This window comes from Quercus lobata, chromosome 5, assembly GCF_001633185.2.
Source record: "Quercus lobata isolate SW786 chromosome 5, ValleyOak3.0 Primary Assembly, whole genome shotgun sequence".
Taxonomy (NCBI): Eukaryota; Viridiplantae; Streptophyta; class Magnoliopsida; order Fagales; family Fagaceae; genus Quercus; species Quercus lobata.
This window is the reverse complement of record NC_044908.1, coordinates 26791185-26814367: the sequence shown is the minus strand read 5'-3', so window position 1 is coordinate 26814367 and position 23183 is coordinate 26791185. Positions and strand designations below refer to the sequence as shown.

Sequence of the window (23183 nt, the reverse complement as noted above, 5' to 3'; positions counted from 1 at the left end):
AAATGATTTGATAACTCATATGATTTTAATACATATGAATGGTGTTGTCAATGGACACATAATAAGTTGGAGGGGATTCTTCAAACTTGGCTTAGAGAAAAATTTTGTACCCAAAATGTTATCTTGAACCACAAAAACAAATACACCTGTTAACACACATTAAAATTAGAGTGAGGTTCATTTAAAAAAAAAAAATGAGAGTGATGTTAGAAATATTATAAATTTTATTTTATAAATTTTTGAATCAATATGACATTTCACCTATCAAAACAAACAATAAATTTTACAAAAGATTTTACAACTAGGATTCAGTGACAAATCATGATTAATATCTTTATATTATAAAAGCGCGAATGCCGCTACAATGCTTCGGCACTGTGCACTCAGAGTGTTTGCACTATGCAAGCACTGTAGCGACAACAGTGCTTTGGTGAGGCACTTCTCTTTTCTTTTTCTTTTAAGTCTTCCGTTTGTATTTTTTTTTTCCTTTTATATATATTGTTGTATTGACACAACAAATTTCACACTATTTTCACAATTATTGAGGTGTCAATTTCTTATAAGTTAAAATAAAATAATAAAACATGAAACTGTGACCAACCACAACTGAAAACAAATGTTTTGTGAAAAGCGACAATGCCGTTACAGTTTGCACTGTTCATCTATAGTGTTATTTTGGTGAGCCACTTTGTCTTTGTTTTTTAAGTTTTGAACAGTAGCTAAATTCCAAATGGCACTATAGCTACAGTTTTTTATTTATTTATTTATATATTTTAGTCTTCCGTTTGTACTTTTTTTTCCTTTTATATATATTGTTATACTGATACAACAAATTTAACAATATTTTCACAATTATTGAGATGTCAATTTTATTTTGCTGCTTTAGTGTTTTAGCACTGTTCATCTACAGTGCCATTTTGGTGAGCCACTTTGACTTTTTTTTTTTTTTTTTTTTAAAGTTTTGAACAGTAGCTACAGTACCAAGCGGCACTGTAGCTACAATAGTAACAAATTTTTTTTTTTTTCCAGTCTTTCGTTTGTACTTTTTTTTTTTCTCTTTTATATATATTGTTATACCAACACAAAAAATTTCATAATATTTTCATATGTGTCAATTTCTTATAAGTCAAAATAAAATAATAAAATATAAAACTTTGACCAACCACAACTGAAAATAAATCTATATATATAAAAGCACGAATGCGCTAAATCACTGTAGCTACAGTGCTTTGGTTTCATGAGCTACTTTTTTTTTCCCAAGTTTTGAATAGTAACTGCAATGCCAAGTGGCACTGTAGCTATAATAGCTATAGTTTTTTTTTTTTTTCCTTTTAAATATTTATGTAAGATAGTATATATATTGTTATATTGATACAACAAATTTTACAATATTTTTACAATTATTGACGTGTACTATAGCTACAGTGCTTTGGTTTCATGAGCCACTTTTTTTTTTCCCAAGTTTTGAACAGTAACTATAGTGCCAAGTGGCATTGTAGCTACATTAGCTACAATTTTTTTTTTTTTTCCAGTAATCGGTTTGTTTGTTTGTTTTGTTTTTTTTCCTTTTAAATATTTATGTAAGTTGGTATATATAAATTGGTTTGTGTTTTTTTTTTTTCCTTTTAAATATTTATGTAAGCTGGTATATATATTGTTATATTGACACAACAAATTTCACAATATTTTCACAATTATTAACGTGTCAATTTCTTATAAGTCAAAATAAAATAATAAAATATGAGACTGTGACCAATCACAATTAAAAATAAATGTTTTGAGAAAATGTTACAATATTTATTGTGCAATGCTTTTGGTTTATTCAACTGGCAAGGTATCTACAGTGCCTAAAGTTTTTTTTTTTTTTTTAAATATTTATGTAAGCTAGTATATATATTGTTATACTGACACAACAAATTTCACAATTATTGACATGTCAATTTCTTACAAGTTGAAATAAAATAATAAAATATGAGATTGTAACCAACCACAATTAAAAATAAATGTTTTGAGAAAATGTTACAACTCTTATTATTATCACAATATTTTTACAATTGTTGAGATCTCAGTTTCTTATACATCAAATAAAAAAATGCTAAGTCCACAACATTTTAACATTAATTTATACAGTGCCTAAAGTTTTTTTTTTTTTTTTTCTTTTAAATATTTATGTAAGCTAGCATATCTATTAACTATATAAAAAGAGCCAAAGGCTCATGAATAGTGTTTTTTTGGTTTATTCAATTAGTGAGGTGCACTTTTTCTTTTCTTTTTTCTTTTTCTTTCCCCTTCAAGTATGCCAGTTGGTTTGAGCTTCATTTTTGTTTTTGTTTTTTTTTTTTGTTTTTTTTAAGATCTTTATATGTTTACTTTGTACTTGCAATGCAAGTTTACATTATAAATACACAAAAGTTGTTAATATTATACACATTTGCACAAAAAATGGTAAATATTGTACAAAGTTTGCAAATGTGTACAAAATTTGCCAATTTTTTTGTGTCCATAATATAAATTTACATTGTAATTAAGTACAATGTATACATAGAGATATTATGAAAATGTTGTAACGCATGTGTTAATTTCTTATGAATCAAAATAAAATAATAAAATATTATATCGAGATCTAGCACAACTAAAAATATCATGACATTTTGTTGTTATTACAATATATTTACAACTATTAAGGTGTAAGTTATAGGTCAAAATAAAATAATAAAATATTGGACTAGGATTTGTCACGGTCTTATACGATTGAGATTAACTTTTTATGACATAATTATCAAAATTCTTAAAATTAATATCTCTTTTGATTAATGTAAATCTCTTTGTATTTTAAAAATCAAATGATTTATATTTATACTTTCTGATACAAATAAAATCTAAAATTGATCCTGTAAGGACACGATTCGTAACGACCCGTAACAGTGTTGGGTTCGTACGTAAAAAGGCCCAAACAATATCATTTGTAGAGCGTGGGTTTGAAAGGCTAGGTCTTGGTTACCAAACGGTGGGTTTTTCGTGGTATACATACATGGTTAAGTCTTTTTCGCCCTAGGAGTCTTTCTCCTAGAGGCGGACTGGGAGGCTCTGGTTTTTGGCCATTTTTCCCAGCCCCCTCTCTGGATTCCTTCCTTTTCCTTTTATACTCACAGGTGTTCCTTATCCTTCGTCCACGTGTAGGATCGACTTTTCCCCAGACTGATACTTGTCCCATCAGCCCATACCCAGAGTGGTTGGAGGTGGTTGTAAAAGCTGAAGAGTATGGCTCTATCAAGTGCAGAGTATTGAATGGCAGGAAGGGCAGCTTTCCCTGGTCGTTATACTTTCCAGCGTATCCTTCTCTGTTGACCTAGATATTTTAGATTTTCTTCCAAGCTAGTCCTATACCGTTTTTGCCCCTTTTTTTCCAGTGGGACCTCGGACATGTCGAGGACTGAATCGTCCTCGGTTGTATCCTAAGGCTATTTTATACTTGTATTACAGATCCTGGGCCATAACTTTCCTCGGCTTGGGCCTTTGGACCCCAGCGAATAAATGGGCCTGGCCCACAAATTATTGGGCCCCACAAATCCTAATCACTATTTTTCTTCCCATGGCTAGCATGTGCCTTGCACGTGCTGCCTTGACTAGTATAATAAAAATGATGTAAAATTTGTTGTACATGTAACGGTGTTGCTATTGAAAAAAAGAATTAATACTTTTATTTATCACGTTGTCAAGTTATAGTAATATTTGTAAGTTTCAATTAGTTTAATTAGTATCTTCACTTCATAATAAAAAGTAATCAACCAAAGTCTACACAAAAAATTAGAAAATTCTTAGGTCCTCTTGAAATACAGAGAAATGATTCTATTTCCTCTCATATTAACGGTAGACTCTATTATAAATTTAATGAGTAGACTTCACCAATAATGTGAGAGAGGGGAGTACCAAACACCATTTTCCATGCTCCAAAAATACCTAAGAATTACCCCTAGAAATTAGAAGGTGTTTGGTACATGCATTTAATAACTGAAAAAATATATTTAAAAATATGTATAAAAATACGTGTAGATGAAAATATGTATAAAAATACGTGTAATATCATTTATTGATTAAAAATTAAAAATACATGTTTGTTTGAGTGTGTACCAAATGGGGCCTTTAATTTGTATTTAGATTTAATTTGTAATTTGTAAATAACAATCATTATGTGATTGACCCATAAACTAGCGAGAATGTTTAGCATTTTCCAACATTAAATTCACCAACCCCCTTCCCCATACACAGCACAAGGCTTTGTGAAAAGATCCATTTTCAATTCTTCATCCACACACACCACCTCTCACCACCATGGACCAAGCCACCACCACCACCACACCTCTCCTCTCAACCCCATGGCGCCACCGTCTCCCTCTCAAAACCTCCCTCTCCTCCGAGCTCTCAGGCGCCGTGGGTGACCTCGGCACCTACATCCCCATCGTCCTAACCCTCACCCTCGTCTCCCACCTCGACCTCGGCACAACTCTCATCTTCACCTCCCTCTACAACATCGCCACCGGTCTCCTCTTCGACATCCCTATGCCAGTCCAGCCCATGAAATCCATCGCCGCCGTCGCCGTCGCAGAATCCTCCTCCGGCCACCTCACTGTCCCCCAGATCGCCGCCGCTGGTCTTTCCACTTCCATCGTTCTCCTCTTCCTTGGCTCCACTGGCCTCATGTCTTTCCTCTACCGTTTCCTTCCTCTCCCAGTTGTTCGTGGCGTTCAGCTCTCTCAAGGCCTCTCCTTCGCTTTCACTGCCATCAAATACATTCGCTATAACCAAGACCTAGTCACTTCCAAGTCTGGTACTCCTCGTTCTTTGCTTGGCTTCGATGGCCTTGTTGTTGCTCTTGTTTCTCTCTTATTTCTGATCTTAACAACTGGGGCTGGTGACCATCACGATGATAATCAAGGTGATCACGAAAATCAGACACTGCGTGCACGTGATGATGATGATGATTGCAGACAACCTCGGAGTCGTCGAGAGTATACGAGGTTAAAGTTTCTGTCTTCGATTCCTTCGGCTCTTATTGTGTTCTTGGTGGGGTTGTTTCTGTGTTTTCTTCGTGACCCTTCGGTTTTTAAAGATCTAAAGTTTGGTCCTTCGAAGATAAGTGTGTTGAAAATCACGTGGGAGGATTGGAAGATTGGTTTTGTTAGAGCTGCAATACCACAAATTCCCCTATCTATATTGAATTCAGTGATTGCGGTTTGTAAGTTATCTGGGGATCTGTTTCCAGACCGTGAGGCTTCGGCTATGAAAGTTTCTGTGAGTGTTGCGGTTATGAACTTTGTTGGGTGTTGGTTTGGGGCAATGCCGGTTTGCCATGGTGCAGGGGGGCTTGCAGGGCAGTATAGATTTGGGGGTAGGAGTGGTTTGTCTGTGGTGTTTTTGGGGATAGGGAAATTGGTTCTTGGATTGGTGTTTGGGAATTCTTTTGGGATGATTTTGGGTCAGTTTCCGATTGGGATTCTTGGGGTTCTTTTGCTTTTTGCTGGGATTGAATTGGCTATGGCTTGTAGGGACATGAACACAAAGGAAGAGTCTTTTGTCATGTTGGTTTGTGCTGCTGTTTCTTTGACTGGATCCAGTGCTGCTCTGGGGTTTGGGTGTGGGATTTTGCTCTTTTTGCTTCTGAAATTAAGGCAAAAAGTGGACTGTTGTGGTAATGGGTTTCTCAGATCCAACAAGCCTAAATCTTCCGTTGATGGTGAAACTAATAGCATCATTCCTTAGAAATTTGTGTTGGGTTACACACGAAAATAGCAGCCTTGTTGCAATTTTTGGTTGCAGGGCAATATTAGTAATGTAATTTATGTGAAGTGGGAACTTTCTCTCTTTTTGGATTTTATTTTTTCTTTTTGCTAGAAGTTCTATAAATTAGTCATGTTGTATGTAGAAGTGATAATTAGTCTGATTTTTGGTTCATTCTTTGGGGAAATTTCCTTGAACCGTGGTTTAGTGCAAGCCATTGGGATGGAACCAATTTGGGCAGTAGCCACTGGTGGCGTTTCTTGCGATTAGAAATTTCATTCTTGGTTTGGTATTGTAAAAATCTTGTGAAAATATTTAATCAGTTCCCAATTGGAATTCATGGGTTGGGGATGCTTTTTTAGTTTGCAGGTATTTTGAATTGGTTTGGCCTTCAGAGAGAACAAGAATTCAATGCAAGCCTTTATGTGATGATTGTCTGAGCTGCTTCTTTATTAGCACTTAGCAGGGTCTAGTGTTGCAGTTTGCTTTGCGTTTAATGTCTATGCCATCTAAGAATGATAATTTGAAAATTCTGGTCCGGATGATCTTATTTTTGCTGTAATTGAAAAATAAAAACACTATAGTAAAATAATTTTTAAATGTTTAAATAGTACTGTGGGATCTATTTTTAATATTTTTAAATGCATAAACAGTGCTACTATAGTGTAAATAGTGCTACTACAGTATATGAACATTGATTATTGTCTTTGTACAAAAAATTCATGTGATTTTACTGTTTATGCATAAAAAAAAAAAAAAAAAAAAGGCTGAACGCAGACGCGCAATCCGCGCAATCCAAACGGGTACTCTGAACATGGGAAAAAGAAATAACAGGAGATTCTAGCCTTTTGCCCTTAATTTTGAAAAAAATTAGCAATATGCCCCTTTTTCGAAACTATATAGGGATATGTCCCTGTTTCGATACTCGATTACTTTAAAATCGAGTTTCATTAAAATACTCAATTCATAGAAAATCGAGTTATTTCAAATAAAACTAAAAAAAAAAAAAAAAAAAAAAAAAAAACATAGAACTCGATTTTAGGGAAGTCGAGTTCCAAAACGCCGCCATAGAGCTTTAAAACGTCACTATAGGGCTTAAAAACGCCACTATAGGGCCCTTTGAACTTGGTATGGGGACTTAAAAATTTTTTTTGCAGGAAAACACCGCTATAGGGATCTAAAACGTCACTATAGGGCTTAAAAACGTCACTATAGGGCCTAAAAAAAATCACTATAGGGCACCCAGAACAAAGCGATTACACTTATAAAAAATTTTGCAGAAAAACGCCGCTATAGGGCCTTAAAACGTCACTATAGGGCTTAAAAACGCCACTATAGGGCATCGTGAATATGGGCCAATCACACTTTTAAAAATATTTGCAGGAAAATGCCGCTATAGGGCTTTAAAACGTCACTATAAGACTTAAAAACGCCACTATAGGGCTTAAAAACGCCACTATAGAGCTCCCTGAATATAGAGCAATCACACTTATAAAAATTTTTTTTGCATGGAACTCGATTTCCTGAAACTTGAGTTCCATGGAAATTTTTTTTTTTTTTTATATTTTTTTTTAAGTTTGATCGGGCATAACTCGATTTTCTACAAATCGAGTATTTAATTGAACTCGATTTTAGGATAATCGAGTATCGAAACAGGGGCACGCTCCTATATAGTTTGCAAACAAGGGCATGTTGCTAATTTTTTTTCAAAATTAGGGATAAAATGCCAGAATCCTCAGAAATAACATTGTTACCAAAATAGTATCTCCAAAATGGCAAAGAACTAGCTCTCAATGGGCCCAAATCAGCCCAAAGCTCGCCTATGCCTACTCGGGCCAATCGAGGTCGAAGCTTAAGCGACATTATTTGGGCAAGTATTGGTATGTGTGCTTTTGCTGAAAGGTTAGTCCAAATACAACCTGACCGAATAAACACAGATTTGTTCATATATTTCGGACTTTTGTTTGAATACAACCTGACCCGAGGTAGTTATTGTTTGAATACTTGTTAAGAGATTCCATCAAGTTGTCATGATTCTCTAATTTCATGATTTAGATTCATTTTAAATGATGCATATTGTTAGATTTAAAAAATAAAATTGTACCCATAAAATGTACTCTCTCCATTTCCAATGAAATGAACAGAAGTACGTTTCTATGAATGAAGGGTCATTAAAAATTCTTCCTGTACAATTTTTTCTTTGTACATGGCTTTGTGATTAATAAATCAATGATTAACAAACAGCATATAGAGAGATGATTCACAACATGCAACCTCTATTTAAGGTAGATCGTGCTCTCACCTCTACAAATCCATTCCATTACTCAAACCCAATAGTCACCTTTTTTTTTTTAATATAAAAGGATTGTGAAAACAGGCAACTGTCACAAGGCCACCCTTCACATGTTTGAATTGAAAGAATTTGTTCAATGTCCACCACTCCCATTTAAAAAAAAAAAAAAAAAAAAAAAAAGTGGGAATCTTAGTCTATCACATCTATATTTATTACCCTAACCAATCGTCCATTTTGCATTCAATGTTATGCTAGAAGCTTATAAAATTTTTTAAAAGTTGGATTTGGATTGGGTGCAGGTATTGTGCAGTCACGCCATATCCCTCACAATTTATTTTTTTTATTTTTATCATTCTTACATTTTAACTTTCACTTTTTTTTTTTTTTTTTTACTTTTTTCATTTTTATTTTTATTTTAATGGTAGAGAACTAGAGATTAAAATTTTCTTTTTTCAACTTTAAATCTCAACAACCACAGCCCATGTTAGACAAATTGGTACTTCCCCAAGCCTTAAAGGCAAGGGGTTCATGGACCTAGATTCAAGTAGTCCTGAGGTGGAGAGAGGTGGGGTTATATTGTCGATTGTAAAAAAAAAAAAAAAAAAAATTAAATTAAATCTTAGCATTTCACAGCTATTGCATTAAAGCATTCACATCAAAAATGTGAAAAATGCTGAAATCTTACTTTAGTTCTCAACCGTACAAAAACTCATTCACATCAAAGATGCTCTTCTTAAAATTTTTGATATCTTAGTTACAGTAGATTGCTATCTCTGGTAGTATACTATAGCACAAATCTTTAGAAAAAATAATTTTTTATTACACAGGTCAATTAAAATAACAATTATCCAGTGGCGAAGTCAAGAATTTATCCTTAGGGAGGCCATATATTATTATTATTATTATTATTATTATTATTATTATTATTTTGTGTATGAAATCTAAAATAGTGTGAGAGTGCTTTTTTTTTTTTTTTCTGTAGCACTTAGGCCCAAGGATCCTAGGCCGATTAGTTGTAGTTTGGTGGATTGGGTTTTGATTCACCGCAGCTAAAGGGCTATTTAAGAATCAAGTGGTGCACATGACATACTTCCTACAATACATATAAACTAACAAACAAAGATATTTGTATTGAACAACAATCAAAATAGCAAAGTAATGCAAAAAACAAACAAACAGTAAAAGTACAAAGTAATGGTTAGGGATCCTCAAATTAGTAGAGAATATTTCATTGAATTTTCTTTATTATGATTACAGTATGCTCACTAAGACGTGATACAAGGTTCAAGCAAGCTCAAAAGTTACAGTCTTAAATGGTTATTCTAACCTTTAAGACTTGCAAAATTTGATTCTTTTTGAATCCGAGTATGTGCTATAGTGGCTTTCTCTAGGATACCGGGAAGTAATTTTACTAGTTTCTCTGAGTTTTTTCTTCTCGACAGAACTTTCTCAATGATTCTGTTACCAATTTTTTTTCCCCATTTTTCGCAATCCTTCCCCCCTTTTTATAGTGTTATTTTGGAGTCCTAGGAGAACTATTGATTCCCCTGTTTTGCCCTCTAGGTAGCAGAGCCTGTGTTGTGCCCATTGCCCAAAAGGCTCAATTTCCCTATTCTTCATTCTTTCCTTCTTTTTAGTTTTGTTTTTTTGAAAGTCCATGCCTAACTACCTATTTTGGAGTATGCTGAGGCGTGTTCTTCATGGTCCAGTTTTTGGCGGTCCTTTTTCTTTATCTTTTTTCTCAAATGGGTTGAATCCCACTCTGCCGGTTTGAAAGTCTTTCGCTGCTACTCCCCTTTTTTATACTTCTTCATTTTGGTTCCCCGAGGTGCTACCCACTTGCGCTATGAGAAGTTGCTCCAAGTTTCTTTTTTCTTTCTTTCTTGCTGGGTCACTTGACACTTGAGAAGGACATGCTCTCTCCTCTGTTTCTTGTGTTCTTTTTTGTCTTTTTTCTTTTGAACTGTCTTAATCCTTTCTTGATTGTATTTACACACCTCGGGGATCCTAAGCCTTTTGGCAGTTTTTGAGGACCCCGGCTCAGCTTTCTTTTTCAATCTTCTGACTTGGGCTTCTTTTCTTTTTTTCTTTCTTCTTTTCTTATAAACTTCTGTGCTTGCCTTTTTTTTTTTTTTTTTTTTTTCCTTCTTGATATTTTTTGGGTTTCAAGCCTTTTGGGCTTACCGTTTCTTTCCTTTTCCGTGGCCCCTTGCATTTATTTCTTTGAGCTTGGGTGCTGTGACTTTTTAGACCTCAACAAATAGTAATGTTCAATGCTACATAACTCAATATGTGCTATAAACAACAACTAAATACATGTTAATTTTTTTTTTTTTTTTGAAGTGCTAAATATGCGTTAATATAGTAGTATATATTGTATATTTTAATCAAACTATTCAAGTACATTTATAAATCATAATACCATGTGGTATATAATATATTTATTATTATAATAACAAATAATATATTATAAGGAAAATAAAAAAGAAAGCAAATGAAAAGTAAAGTAAAGAAATCAAAACAAAGTAAATGAAAAGTTAAGTAACACAAAAGCACAGTACAGGGTTGAGGGGCTTACGGAAGCTTCAGGCTTGTCTTTCACTCTTTCTTGTCTAGTCTAGTCACACAAAACTTTTACTTTTATATTGTAAACACAAAACTGCGGCAGCAGTGGGGAAAAGAAAGAACTGAAAAGAAAAAGAAGGCAAATGCCAACCGAGAGAGAGAGAGTGAGAGAGAGAGAGAGAGAGAGAGAGAGAGAGTCACATATGAAAGCATTGTGAGCAAAAATTTCTGCAATTGTGTGGGGGACTTGGTGGTGTGGCGAATCAACAAAACTGTTGACCTTTCAATTTTTCTACTGGTGTGGTACAAGTAAGCCTTAGATGTGTTGGGATGAAAATTAGAATTTTTTTCCTTTTATTTGTTGAGGTAATTGTTAAAATACCTATGTATTCATTTTAAATATAAGGTTTTTTTTTTAAAATTAAATTATTTTAGGATAATTTCAGGAAAAAAAAAATTTTCCTTCATTTTTTTAAAAAACTTTTGGGGGGGCCAAGGCCCCCTCAGTCCTATTGACGGCCCGCCATTGCAATTATCTCTCTCTCTCTCTCTCTCTCTCTCTCTCTCTCTCTCTCTCTCTCTCTCTCTCTCTCTCTCTCTCTCTCTCAGAGAAACCATAGCAAACTTATAGTCCATATGAAACACCAAGACAAACCTTCTTCCTATGCCACCCACTTACACCGATGCTTACCATGGCTTTGCCACCTCACTCGACTCTGGTTAAGCCTATTTACTCGCCGCCTCACTAGTGGGTATGGATCAGGCCATAAGCAACGACGTTGATGTGCTATTGCTTTCTCTCTCTCTCTCTCTCTCTCTCTCTCTCTCTCGGTGGTTGTTTTTCTTTTTCTTTTTTCGTTTGTTGGTGGTGATGAGGTTGTGGGTTTGGATTTGTGATTTGTGATTTTGGTGGGTTGTTTTTCTTTTTTTTTTTTCTTTTTTCGGTTGTTGGTGGTGAATGGTGATGAGGTTGTGGGGTTTGGGTATGTGATTTGGTTGTGATTTTGGTAGTTGGTGGTCATGGTTGTGGGTTGTGGTGATAGTGGCAGTTGTTGTAGCTGTGGTGGCATCGGCTAGTGGTTTATTTTTATTTTTTGGTGGTGGTGGTTGGTAGTGACTTGCTGCGGGTGTGGGTTTGCTTGGATTTAGAAGAAAGTGGTGGGTTTTTAGAGAAAGGGAGAGACACATATAAGAAGAGAGAGAAAGAAACATATAGAGAATAAAAATAATAATATTTAAATAAAGTGGTAAAAATAATAGAATCAAGGCGAAAAACACATTTTTGTCCCTACATTTTCAAGCGATTTCCATTTTGGTCCCTAAATTTTATTTTTACCGCTTTTAGTCCTTATTTTCAAAAATGCGTTTTATTTTGGTCCCTACCGTCATCTCTGTAACGGAAATTTCCTATGTGGCAGACGAAATGCACTGTTGGAATATAAAATGCTTACATGACCATTAAAATAATAATAAAAAGTTTTAATTAACATTTAAATAATTCCACATCAGCATTTTAAATATTAAAAAAAGCCACGTCAGAAAAAATTAAAATAAAATTCTAAAACCTGCGATTTTTAAAACTAAATAAAATAAAATAATTAAAATAAAATTTTCTTTTCCTTTCATTATTTTCTTCAGAAGAACATATTCATATATTTTTTTTGTGTTCTTCCCCAAGAACATGATTGTTCATATTCATATTCTTAGCAAATTAATTCTTAGTTTCTATTCATTTCTCTGTCTTTCTTGTACTTTCTTTAGAGCCAAACACATCAAAACTCAGATCAATAATAGTTAAACAAAATAAAATTTAATTAAGCATTTTCTTGGCAACGTCAATCTCAAGATCTAAACATTTTTCTCTCCTAATTAGTAATCCAGAAAATCCCCTTTTCACAAACCCAACAAATTCTCATTCATAAACCCAAAAAACTCCCTTTCACAAACCCAGAAGATCCCTTCTCAACACACACAGCAAATAGTCCTTTCACAAACCCAGAAGATCCCTTCTCAAAACACACAGCAAATAGTCCTTTCACAAACCCAGAAGATTCCTTCCCAACACACGCAGCAAATAGTCATTTCACAAACCTAGAATATCCCTTCTCAACACATACATCAAATGAGTTTTTCAAATTTTTCAAAAATCAGAAACAAATAAAATAAACCAAGATCGGCTTCAGATCCTCTTCAAATTCAATCCCAAGATAGAGAGGGTGAGATGAGAAAGTGAGGAGGAGAGGAAAACGTGGGCCTTCAGATCTGCTGGAAACCTATATCACACACCACATACGACCCAAAAACTGACCCACCACCTTGTCGAACCCACCACCGATGAACCTTACCAATCCCACCAGCGGTGAACCTTGCCGAACCCACCACCGATGAACCTTACCGATCCCACCATCTGTGAACCTTGCTGAACCCATTGACTAGAAGGATCTTACCAACTTGATAGCTGCGGTGGCGGCAGCGGCGGCGATTAAAGGAGATGAACAGTGGGAGCTTCGACCAAGGGGTACTGAGAGAGAGAGAGAGAGTGAGATCAAGAAACGGAAGTTTGAGGTGTAAGAATCTGAGATGGTTTTGATTAGAGGTGAGAGGGAGGAAGTCTGAGATTAGAGAGAGTTGTAAGAAAATCTATACATATTTTTTAAAATATTTTATTTTATTTTTAAAATTGACAAATTTAAAAAGAAAATGGTTTTGATTTTAAATTCATTTTAAATGCTGACATGGAGTTTTTAAATGTTAATTAAAACTTTTTATTATTATTTTAATGGCCATGTAAGCACTTTATATTCCAACAGTGCATTCCGTCTGCCACATAGGAAATTTCCGTTACAGAGATGACGGTAGGGACCAAAATAAAACGCGTTTTTGAAAATAAGGACTAAAAGCGGTAAAAATAAAATTTGGGGACCAAAATGGAAATCGCTTGAAAATGTAGGGACGAAAATGTGCTTTTCGCCTAGAATCTTTGATGTTGGGTGTATTAGAAAGTGAGGTGTCAAAATAGATAAAATAGTATTTTGAGTTGTTAAAGCCAAAAATTTTAATATTCTTGATGTGAATGCTCTTAGGTATTATGCCTAATCTCAATCGTAAAAAGTTAATATAATTTTTTCTAAAAAGTATGTTTGCCATCCTATGTCAAAAAGTGACATTTTTGGGAATCAAGGCCTCCCTTCTTGCCATTTATCCTTGGATAGGTTAAAGCCAAATTAGAAACATGCTTCAAGGAGAGAAGAAATAATACCATCAAGATTCAAGCTATAATGTAATTGTTTCAAAAGGTTCTAAATTGGAAATTTGTAATCTAAATACTACAACCAAAATACATACTATATGATAAAATTTGGGTTCTAAAAGTCATTGTTGCACCAGGTACCTACACTCTTTTTATGCCAAGCGGATAAACTTCATTAATGATTTTGGTAAATTACATCATTGCTGTGTAACTTTTGTTGGTTTCAAATTAAACCTTAAATTTGAAAAAGTTTATAGACCATGAGATTTTTAAACAGTATTTTCAATCCATGCCTTCAATGAGTCGCTATTAATTAAAAGTAATAATATTCATATATACCATGCAAAAGCATAAGACCTTTGGCACACTATCGGCCATTTAATTTCTGCCACCAAAATATTCACAATAAAATTAATATTATATAAGCTCATGTTATGCTCAAATCTTCCTATAACATATTATATATTATATAATAAAAGTTGTGTATGAAGTGGTTCCATCAAAGAAATACCCTCTTCCTTTGTTATTATACATTAAAATAATGTGAAACTCTATTCCTAAAATTTTAAAATGTTAAAAAAAAAAAATACTATGACCGATTAAATTCTAATACAAAGTTTTTTGTTTTTATAAATTTCATTATTTATTTTATATTATTTCAATAATCTACCCCAATTTGTTTTAACTATAAAAGTTCGATCTTATATGTTGTACTTGCATTATATAGCTCAATTTAAGTATTACAAGTTGTACAATATAATTTTGCCAGACTTATTGTATTTATATAAAATTATTAACATATATAGTTTACTTAAAATGAAATTCTATTACGAAGATTTAATAACATTAAAATACTGGCTTAACACTTAATTGTCAAAAGTTTCAAGAAATTTAAAAGAAGTTCTATTATTTATTTTAAATGATTTTATAATCAATTTTTATCTTTGATTTTTGATATTAAAAAAATAGTCTTATTTGATATGCATTCATCAAGTGGCTTAAAATATTTGTTCTTTTTTTTTTTGTTTTAATTATATTATTTGATTTTTTTTTCCATACAACATAATACTAGTCTAACATAATATTAAGACCAAGAGATGGTTCAAGCATCTTTTGCATGAAAAGTTAAGTAAATTTTACAATATATATATATATATATATATTTTTTTTTTAAAGTTTATTTGAGCAATGAACATATTTGGCATGATTTGGTTATCACACTTTTTGGGGATGATACATAAAACATAAAAGATATGAATATTATCTATAATGCTAAAATGACATGGCTATTATTTAATGAAATTGATAGTAAAAATATTTAAAACTATATAGGTTAAATTTTTTTATAAAATATTGGAGGGAATTAATATGTTAATATCAAATTGGTAAAAAAATTGTCTATTAGTCACTTAATTAAGCAAAAAGTGATTTTGAACTAAAGAAAACTAAATTTATAAGTATTAAAGTTTAATTTAATACAATCTAAATATTTGGTGTTGATTTAAAGGATTGAATTTTATAGGCAAAACTATAATGTTGGTCCCTCAAGTTTACCCTGTGTGCATAATTGGTCCCTCAAATTTGAAGCAAGTACAATTGGTCCCTTAAGTTTTAAAATTGAGTTGTACTAGTCTTTTTACTAACTACTATTAGTGGTGTTACTTACGTGGCTAATGGAATAGAATTCAATTCTCAAAACTTTCAAAAAACAAAACTCCAAGCCCTAGCTACCATCGGCTCCAAATCCTGAGAAAATAAAATTGAGCAAGAAGCAAAACCAGAATTCAATTCTCAAAGCTTTCAATTTACACCGTCCACCAACAAAGAAAAGGTTAACTTTTTGTAACCGAATTGGGACCAATGAGAAAGCAGGACTCCACCACCTTTTTATTTATTTATTTTTTATTATAAACAAAGGTCATGAAACACAAGCAACTACAAATCTATATAGAAAGACCATACTGATTCACAGACCAATGTTAAAACTTACCAGTCCCTTTCTTGATCCAGAAAGGAGAGGCGATAATTGTTGGCACACAAACACCAAGCATATCAAACTTGAAGAAATAAGGAACCGGCAGCAGCTAGGGCTTTGTACAATAGTAGAAAATACTTTTTTTTTTTTTTTTTTTTTAATTTGGTATTGGATATTAAATATTGTTTGTGTAAATTTATTGTAATTTTTTAATGAAAAACATGCTACGTCATTAAAAAAAAATGCCAAGTTATTGTTCCATTAACTATGTAAGTAACACTACTAACGACAGTTAGTAAAAAGATTAATACAACTTAGTTTCAAAACTTGAGGAATTAATTATATTCACTTTAAACTTGAGCGACTAATTATGCATACAAAGTAAATTTGAGGGACTAATATTGTAGTTTCGCGAATTTTATATATAGTACCCTCAAGCTAGCAAAAAACAAGACTAAGGTTGATAGGGGCATTACTGGTAATTGGCAAGGTACTTTCTAAAGTATTAACCATTGGCTAGCGCTCATCTCCAGCTCTGTTTCCAGCCTTTCATTTCACATATTAGTCTCGTATGCCATATGTCCAAGCCTTCTCCCATCAGTAGTTGGAAGCAGAACTAAGAAACAATCCCGAAACTTCACTTTAAAGTCCAAGTATAGTAGGAAGAATATGCCAATATGATTAAGGTTGAAAACATACTGAGCATGAGATTCCTTTCACTGGCTTTTTGAATCAATTGGCTAAACTAGATCTCGATTCTTATTGGAACTGGACCGAATATATGAAACATGTATTGTATGCTTTTGCTCTTTCTATACAGGGTTTGGCTTGGTTAAGTTGAAAATCAATTAATCAATTATTACCAATTTTTATATATGTCTACCTGTTAGTTGTGAAAACATTTTCAATTTGCATACTAGTATTGTTGGCTTGTTGGCGTGTCCACATCTGCTTGGTGGGAACATTAAGATGCTTGTGATGCAGGCTTCTGAGTACAAGAAGACTAGTGTAGATACTTAAAAATTGCTTTCAAATTTACCAAAATCCATCTTTTAAATGGACTTAGCTAAATATTTGACTAAATGTTAGTTTGAGTAGTCTTATACTAATGCTCTCATATGTAATCTACCTATTTGGGTTGTTAGTAAATTAGTTAAGGTGCCACCTCTTCATAGTATTCAACAACTCTCCTTCTTTTAGTTTAAAATATTTTAAATTTATAATGCATACACACTAGCTAGATCATTGGGTGGATATGGTGTTAAAATATGGCTAAAATATAAATGAAAATGAAGAAATTATCGGGTCAAAGATATCTCAATCTGAAACTTATTTGATTACATTAGCTAAGTTAAAGTTTATTGTTCTGAAGAACTTAAAAGTTCATAGTTCTGAATAACTTGGCCCAAAGTTTCATTATTGAGGTAGCTAGCTTAGCTAATGTGTTGGGAAAAGTTTTCAAACCCGAATGATTCATTGAACTATAAAAAGTAGAGGTTTAAGTTTTTTAACATTGAACCGAGGTCGAGCTGTAATGACGTTATAACTAATTTAATAATTATTTAAATATAAATAAATATATTAAATTAGTATAAATAGAAAAATTAAATTAAATGACCCAATTAAATATAAAAATTTATCTTTCAAATGTATTTTTTTTTTTTGTATCATACTTTCATAGGACAAATAAAAAATATCATATCCTAAGTCTTTCTCAAAAAAATAAAAAAAATCATATCCTAAGCATACATAGATATAATATTTATTTATGTGTTGACTAGTTAAACTCGTGATAGTAATATTGTAATAATATAAAAATTAGAAAGGCACTTAGTAATTTTAAATTAAAATAATTATTATATACTTAATTGTATAGATTGACTCACTATTTTTTTCTTTACTATTTAAACTTTGCTACATTATTACTATGATAAAAAAGTTGTGAAATATTTTATAACACTAAATTTTCTTGTTTAAAAAAAATTATAAATATTAATTAAAAGTACTTATATATTATTTGTCACATATCACTTCATCAATAGTCACATCACATCACGGGCATAAAGCTACAGAAATCTAATGGTTGAATCATTTTGCCATATTTAATTCAAAAATCAAAAGTTTTACTCTTTCCAAATGCCAAGTCACGTGAAGGGCTTTTTTTTTTTTTTTTTTTTTTTTTTCTGAAGAAGAAGGTAACGTGAAGGGCTTTGAGGGAGTTTGGATTCGAACTATAAGGGGCTGTTTGGTCATCATGTTTAAACACTAGTTTTCAGTATTTAAACACTGAACACTAGTATTCAAAAACAAAAAAATGTGTTTGGTGTACCAGTTTTGTTCCCTATTGTTTGGAAAATATTGTTAAAAAACCAATGTTATAAAACCCATTTTTAAAATCACCTCCGGACAGTTTTTAAATAACAAACACTAGTGCTCAGTGGCAATGCCGCAATTATCTTAAACAACAAACACTAGTGCTTAGGTCAGCTTTTTCGTACTTTGGTCAGTTATTTTTAAAATATTTTGGTCAGTCATGTTCTCTCTCTTGATTTATGGGCCCGCCATGTTCTTTGTCTTGATTTAAAATATATTTATTTTGTACTTTGATCAGCTTTTTTTATCATTCAAAACACACATACTAAACACATATTATATATTTTTTGAACACTGAAAAATGTTGTTTAAACCATGATACCGAACACACTTTTTTGTTTTATTCACACTAAAAACATGTTTTTCAACAATACTTTTTAAACCATAGTTTTCACATCTTTTTAAACAATAATTTTTGAAAACTAGGACCAAACGGGCCTAAGTGGCTGCGTTTGCGTTTTCTGACTCTATTTTTCTTTTTGGTTTCAGTCACATTATTTGACCAAGTCAACCGTGAACAGTGTACAGATGTACTATTCATGGACCCACAAATTCCACTTTTCAGTAACTTTTTCATTAAAAATGGGTCCCACAATACTATTTACACATTTAAAAATTATTTTGCTACAATGTTTTCAGTTTTCAGTTTCAGCAAAATAAGTTCTATCCAAACAAACTTTTGGAAACATAAAGTTTTCTTGTTTCCCCAATAACTTAAGTTTTCTTCTTTCCCCAATGCCAAGTCACATCAGAAACATAAAAAAGAATTCCAAACAAACACAAACAGAGAGAAGGTGAGAAACAACAGCAGTGGAGATGGAAAGAAGAAAGGGATGGAGAAAAAGAAGAAAGAAGAAGAAATAGAAGCAGAAGACAAAGATGAAGGCCGTGACTGGCAATCTGTGCTGGGTTGCTAGCTTGCTGCTTCAACTTCGCATAGCCCTTACTTTGTTATCTTCTTCTTCTCAGTTTTTTTTTTTTTTTCCTCACAAATCTTTTGGTTCTAGATCTGAAAAAAGTCCAAAGCATGTCGGCCAAATCTTTAATTTTAGCTGGTGTTTGCTGAAAAAAAAGGAACCGTGAGAGCTGTTCACGATTTTAAGAACCGTGCGGTTCAATCGCAGTTCACTCGGGTTCATGCTTTTCTTGCATAGAGAGGTTCTTAAGGCTAAAAGAACTGCAAAGTAGAGGGGTTCAAGGTTAACTGGGTCGAACCGTATGGTTTGGTCCGGATTTCAAAACCTTAATGTTGCGTGTGCATGAGTCAGATTGGGATGGGTTAGAAAGTTGTTTTCAATTTGATATTACCTTATTTGTTTGAGAAATTCTCAACCAAATCCAACCATCACAAGTGAAGTGGGTTTGTTTCGGTTGGGTTGAGTTTAAACTTTAAATATTTCATCTCTTGTCTTTTCATCAATTATTTATATTGTTTTTTGATAAATTATTACAATTTGCATTATATGCCTAAATTGTATTCCAAATTTCCAAATTCATCAAAATTATTTCTCAAAATACCAATCTAAATTAAAATATACTACTTAAATAAGTGTAATAAAATGAAATTATATATATGCCAAGTTGGTTTGGGTCAGATGGGTTGAAAAAACTATTAACCCAACTCAAGACTAAAAAAAAATTGCAATCCAATCTAACTCACTAATCCACAAAAACCAACTTGAGAATGAGATATTGGGTTAGATTGGGTTGGTTTTGTAGGGTTGGTGGATTGGATGCACATCCCTAAATGTGACTTGTTTAGCCAAAAAACCTAATTTGACTTTGTCCTTGGAATAGTGGTATACTTTAAATTAATTAAATTAATGGAATAACGTATAGGTTAACTTTTTTTTTTTTTTTTTGGTTGAGAAATCGTATAGATTAACTTAATAGTTAATATCTTCTCCAAATTTTTTTTTAAAAAAAGTTAATACTTAATACTGCTTCATAAATTATAAACAAAGTGTTAAATTGATATTATAAAGTTTTACAAGATAAGGATGATAGAATATTATATATATATATATATATATATATATAGTAAAAAAGATAAAATATACTAAAAAAATGATAAAAAGTTATAACTTATGAGCATGTTTGTATAAATTCCCTATGATTTCTCATATAACTTTTAAAATATAATATACTTTAATTCATTTTTTTTCCATAATAAGATAAATCTAAATGATGATACCAAACTAAGAACACAGAGCTCTCACACGTTAATCAGACTTTTTTTTTTTGGGTGAGAAGAACGTTAAACAAATATTGATACAGAGCTATCGTGATTATTATTATTATTTTTCTTTTGAGAAGAGATAGAAATTTGTATTAAATAACAGAAGGAAAAATTCGTATACATCAATAGCTTGGACTAAAAGACCTTGTCCATCCAAGGAAGAGTGGACTAGAAACATTGAGATACTAACATATAATAACCAAAATAGAATAAGACCAAAAACACATAGGCAACGTTGCATTGTTATTTGCTTATGATAGTCTTCTAGTAGTACTATAGCTCCATTTAAAATTTTCTTCGAATGAACTTGAACATTTTCAAAGCAGAATCTATTGCAAGCATTCCAAATAGCCCATACAATTACTACCCATCTTTCGAGCTTTTTCATTCCCGGTTTATCAATCACTTAGCGAAACAACATAAAAAATCATGCTCATCATTCGCACATTTCTACACTCTGCCTCGAACCAGAGCCATATGTACCTAGCAAATGGACATTCTCACAGTAGATGACACACTGTCTCTATTTGTTGGTATGGGTGGTTCAACGAATTTGGGACCTTAGGTGAAAGCTTTAAACAGAATCTTTTATTATATTTAATTATAAATTCATTTATTTTTTTTTCAATTAAGGTGATGACATTAACTTTCATGTCACTTCAGTGTGAGAAACGAACTTTTTCTCTCTTTTATTTATTTTATTTTATTTTTAAGATAAGAAAGTAATATTATATAATATATTATTACTATTTAGGGGCCTTCTTACAAGTGGGGGCCTTAGGTGGTGGCCTAAATGGCTTATAGGTTCAACCGGCACTATTTGTTGGCAATATATCAACTTCCAAACATGTTTAGCGAGCATAACTAATTTAAAAGCATGTATATCCTAAACGTCCATCTCTCATCTGGGCTGAAGTTTGTTCTAATTAATCTAGTAAATCTTCTTCTCGTTCCGGGTTTGCTCCCACCAATATTTGACTAGAACTAAATTTGATGTCATCACAGAGTGTCTTTGAAATTTTGAATATGCTCACCAAGTTGGAATGACTTGTGCTAGTTTTTATCAGAGTTTCTCATCCCACCTTGGAACTAAAATTTTCCTTCCAACTCATTACTCTTTTAACATTCCATTCTTTTATACCTTTGAAAGTGCTCACTTTAGACTTACTCCATTCATCGGCAAACCAAGGTAGTTCTCGCACATAGTCATGACTTGGGCCCTAACAATTCTGGATCTCGTCCTTCACTTCCGGTCTTGTATTCCTACTGAAAAACAAAGAGATTTCTTTATTTATTGCCTGACCCGACGCAACCTCATAGTGACCAAAAATATTGATTAGTTATTGACACTCCTCCACTTTCGCCTGGCAAAACAGTATACTAGTTTGCAAACAACAAATGAGTGATGTGAACACCATAATTCCAAGATAGGACACCTTGAATGTTTCAAAAAAAAAAAAAGATAGGACACCTTGAATTTGTTGATTCTCTGCCGCCTTCCTCAATAAAAAAGACAATCCTTCAGCACATACGAGAAATAGGTACGATCAGAGGGGTTATCCTGAATAGGAGGCTGTGTATACACTTTCCATGGTCAAGTTTACCCATCACTCTGCTAAGCTCTACTGTAGCATCATTTGTCAGAGAAAACCCTATTCGACTATGTTTTTTTTTTTTTTTTTTTTTTTTTTTGAGGGGAAACATCGAAATTTTTATTAAACAGTGCCTCTTAAATCGGCATGAACTACAAAATAAAGATGTGGTGGAACATCCTCCATCCACACTAGAAAATCTGGTATGCCAATGGCATGTCTAGCCAGACCATGAGCTAAAGAATTACCTTCTCTAAAAGTATGAGAGTAAAGTAATTTGACAAATTGTGAGGATAAACTTTTCGCCTCATCTATGAATAAACCAAATGGAGCTAAAGGGACCGAATCTTCTGTTTGAGCCTTAAAAATTTCCAGTGAGTCTCCTTCTAATATGGCTTGTTGAACTCCTATGTCTGATGCCAAAGAAAGGGCTGTAACAGCTGCCATCGCCTCCACCTCTCTGCTACTATAGGCTTGATGCAACAATTTCGAGCATGATGCTATCACTTCACCATCTCCATTTCTTATCACCACGCCTATCCCTGATTTATTTTCGTTCGGAAAGATTGCGCCGTCGTAGTTTATTTTCAAAAACTCACCCCTCGGAGGCTTCCACCTGCTTCTTGTCCGACGAGTTTCCTGTTGAACCTGAGGTACACGACCTGCATTTCTCCTTTGGAATTCCAGTAACCACGTCCTGGCGGTATGGGCAAGTTGGTGAAGACTTTCAGCTGGAATATTGAGTCTTACTCTATTCCGCTGGTTCCAGATCATCCATACGGTTACTGCAAACAATTCAACATCCTTTTTCTGCATAACCAACCACGACCATAGCTCTTTGAAATCCAGGAATTGCACTGAACTTCTGAAACCCCACTCCGCATTGTCCCACACCGGGTCCAGTTCAGGACACTGCCACAGAGCATGTAAGGAATTTTCTGTCGAGTTGCAGCACCGCTCGCAATTTGAAACTTCAATAACTTTTCGACGGACTAAGGCTTGTTTTGTTGGCAGAGCTTCACGGCAGGCCCTCCACAGCATGGTCTTCACCTTTTGTGGTGTATGCAAAGACCAAATGCTCTTCCAAATATGCTTATCCCTGTTTTGATGATCATGTG

The 23183-nt window shown here is 33.1% G+C and overlaps 1 protein-coding gene across 1 annotated transcript; it reads left to right on the top strand.

The window, feature by feature from the left end:
* Positions 1–4247: 4247 nt before the first annotated feature.
* On the top strand, positions 4248–6118 carry LOC115992881 (molybdate transporter 2). Its single transcript, XM_031117125.1, has one exon. It carries the CDS (start codon positions 4333–4335, stop codon positions 5758–5760), a length of 1428 nt encoding a protein of 475 aa, XP_030972985.1. The 5' UTR covers positions 4248–4332; the 3' UTR covers positions 5761–6118.
* Positions 6119–23183: the final 17065 nt, after the last annotated feature.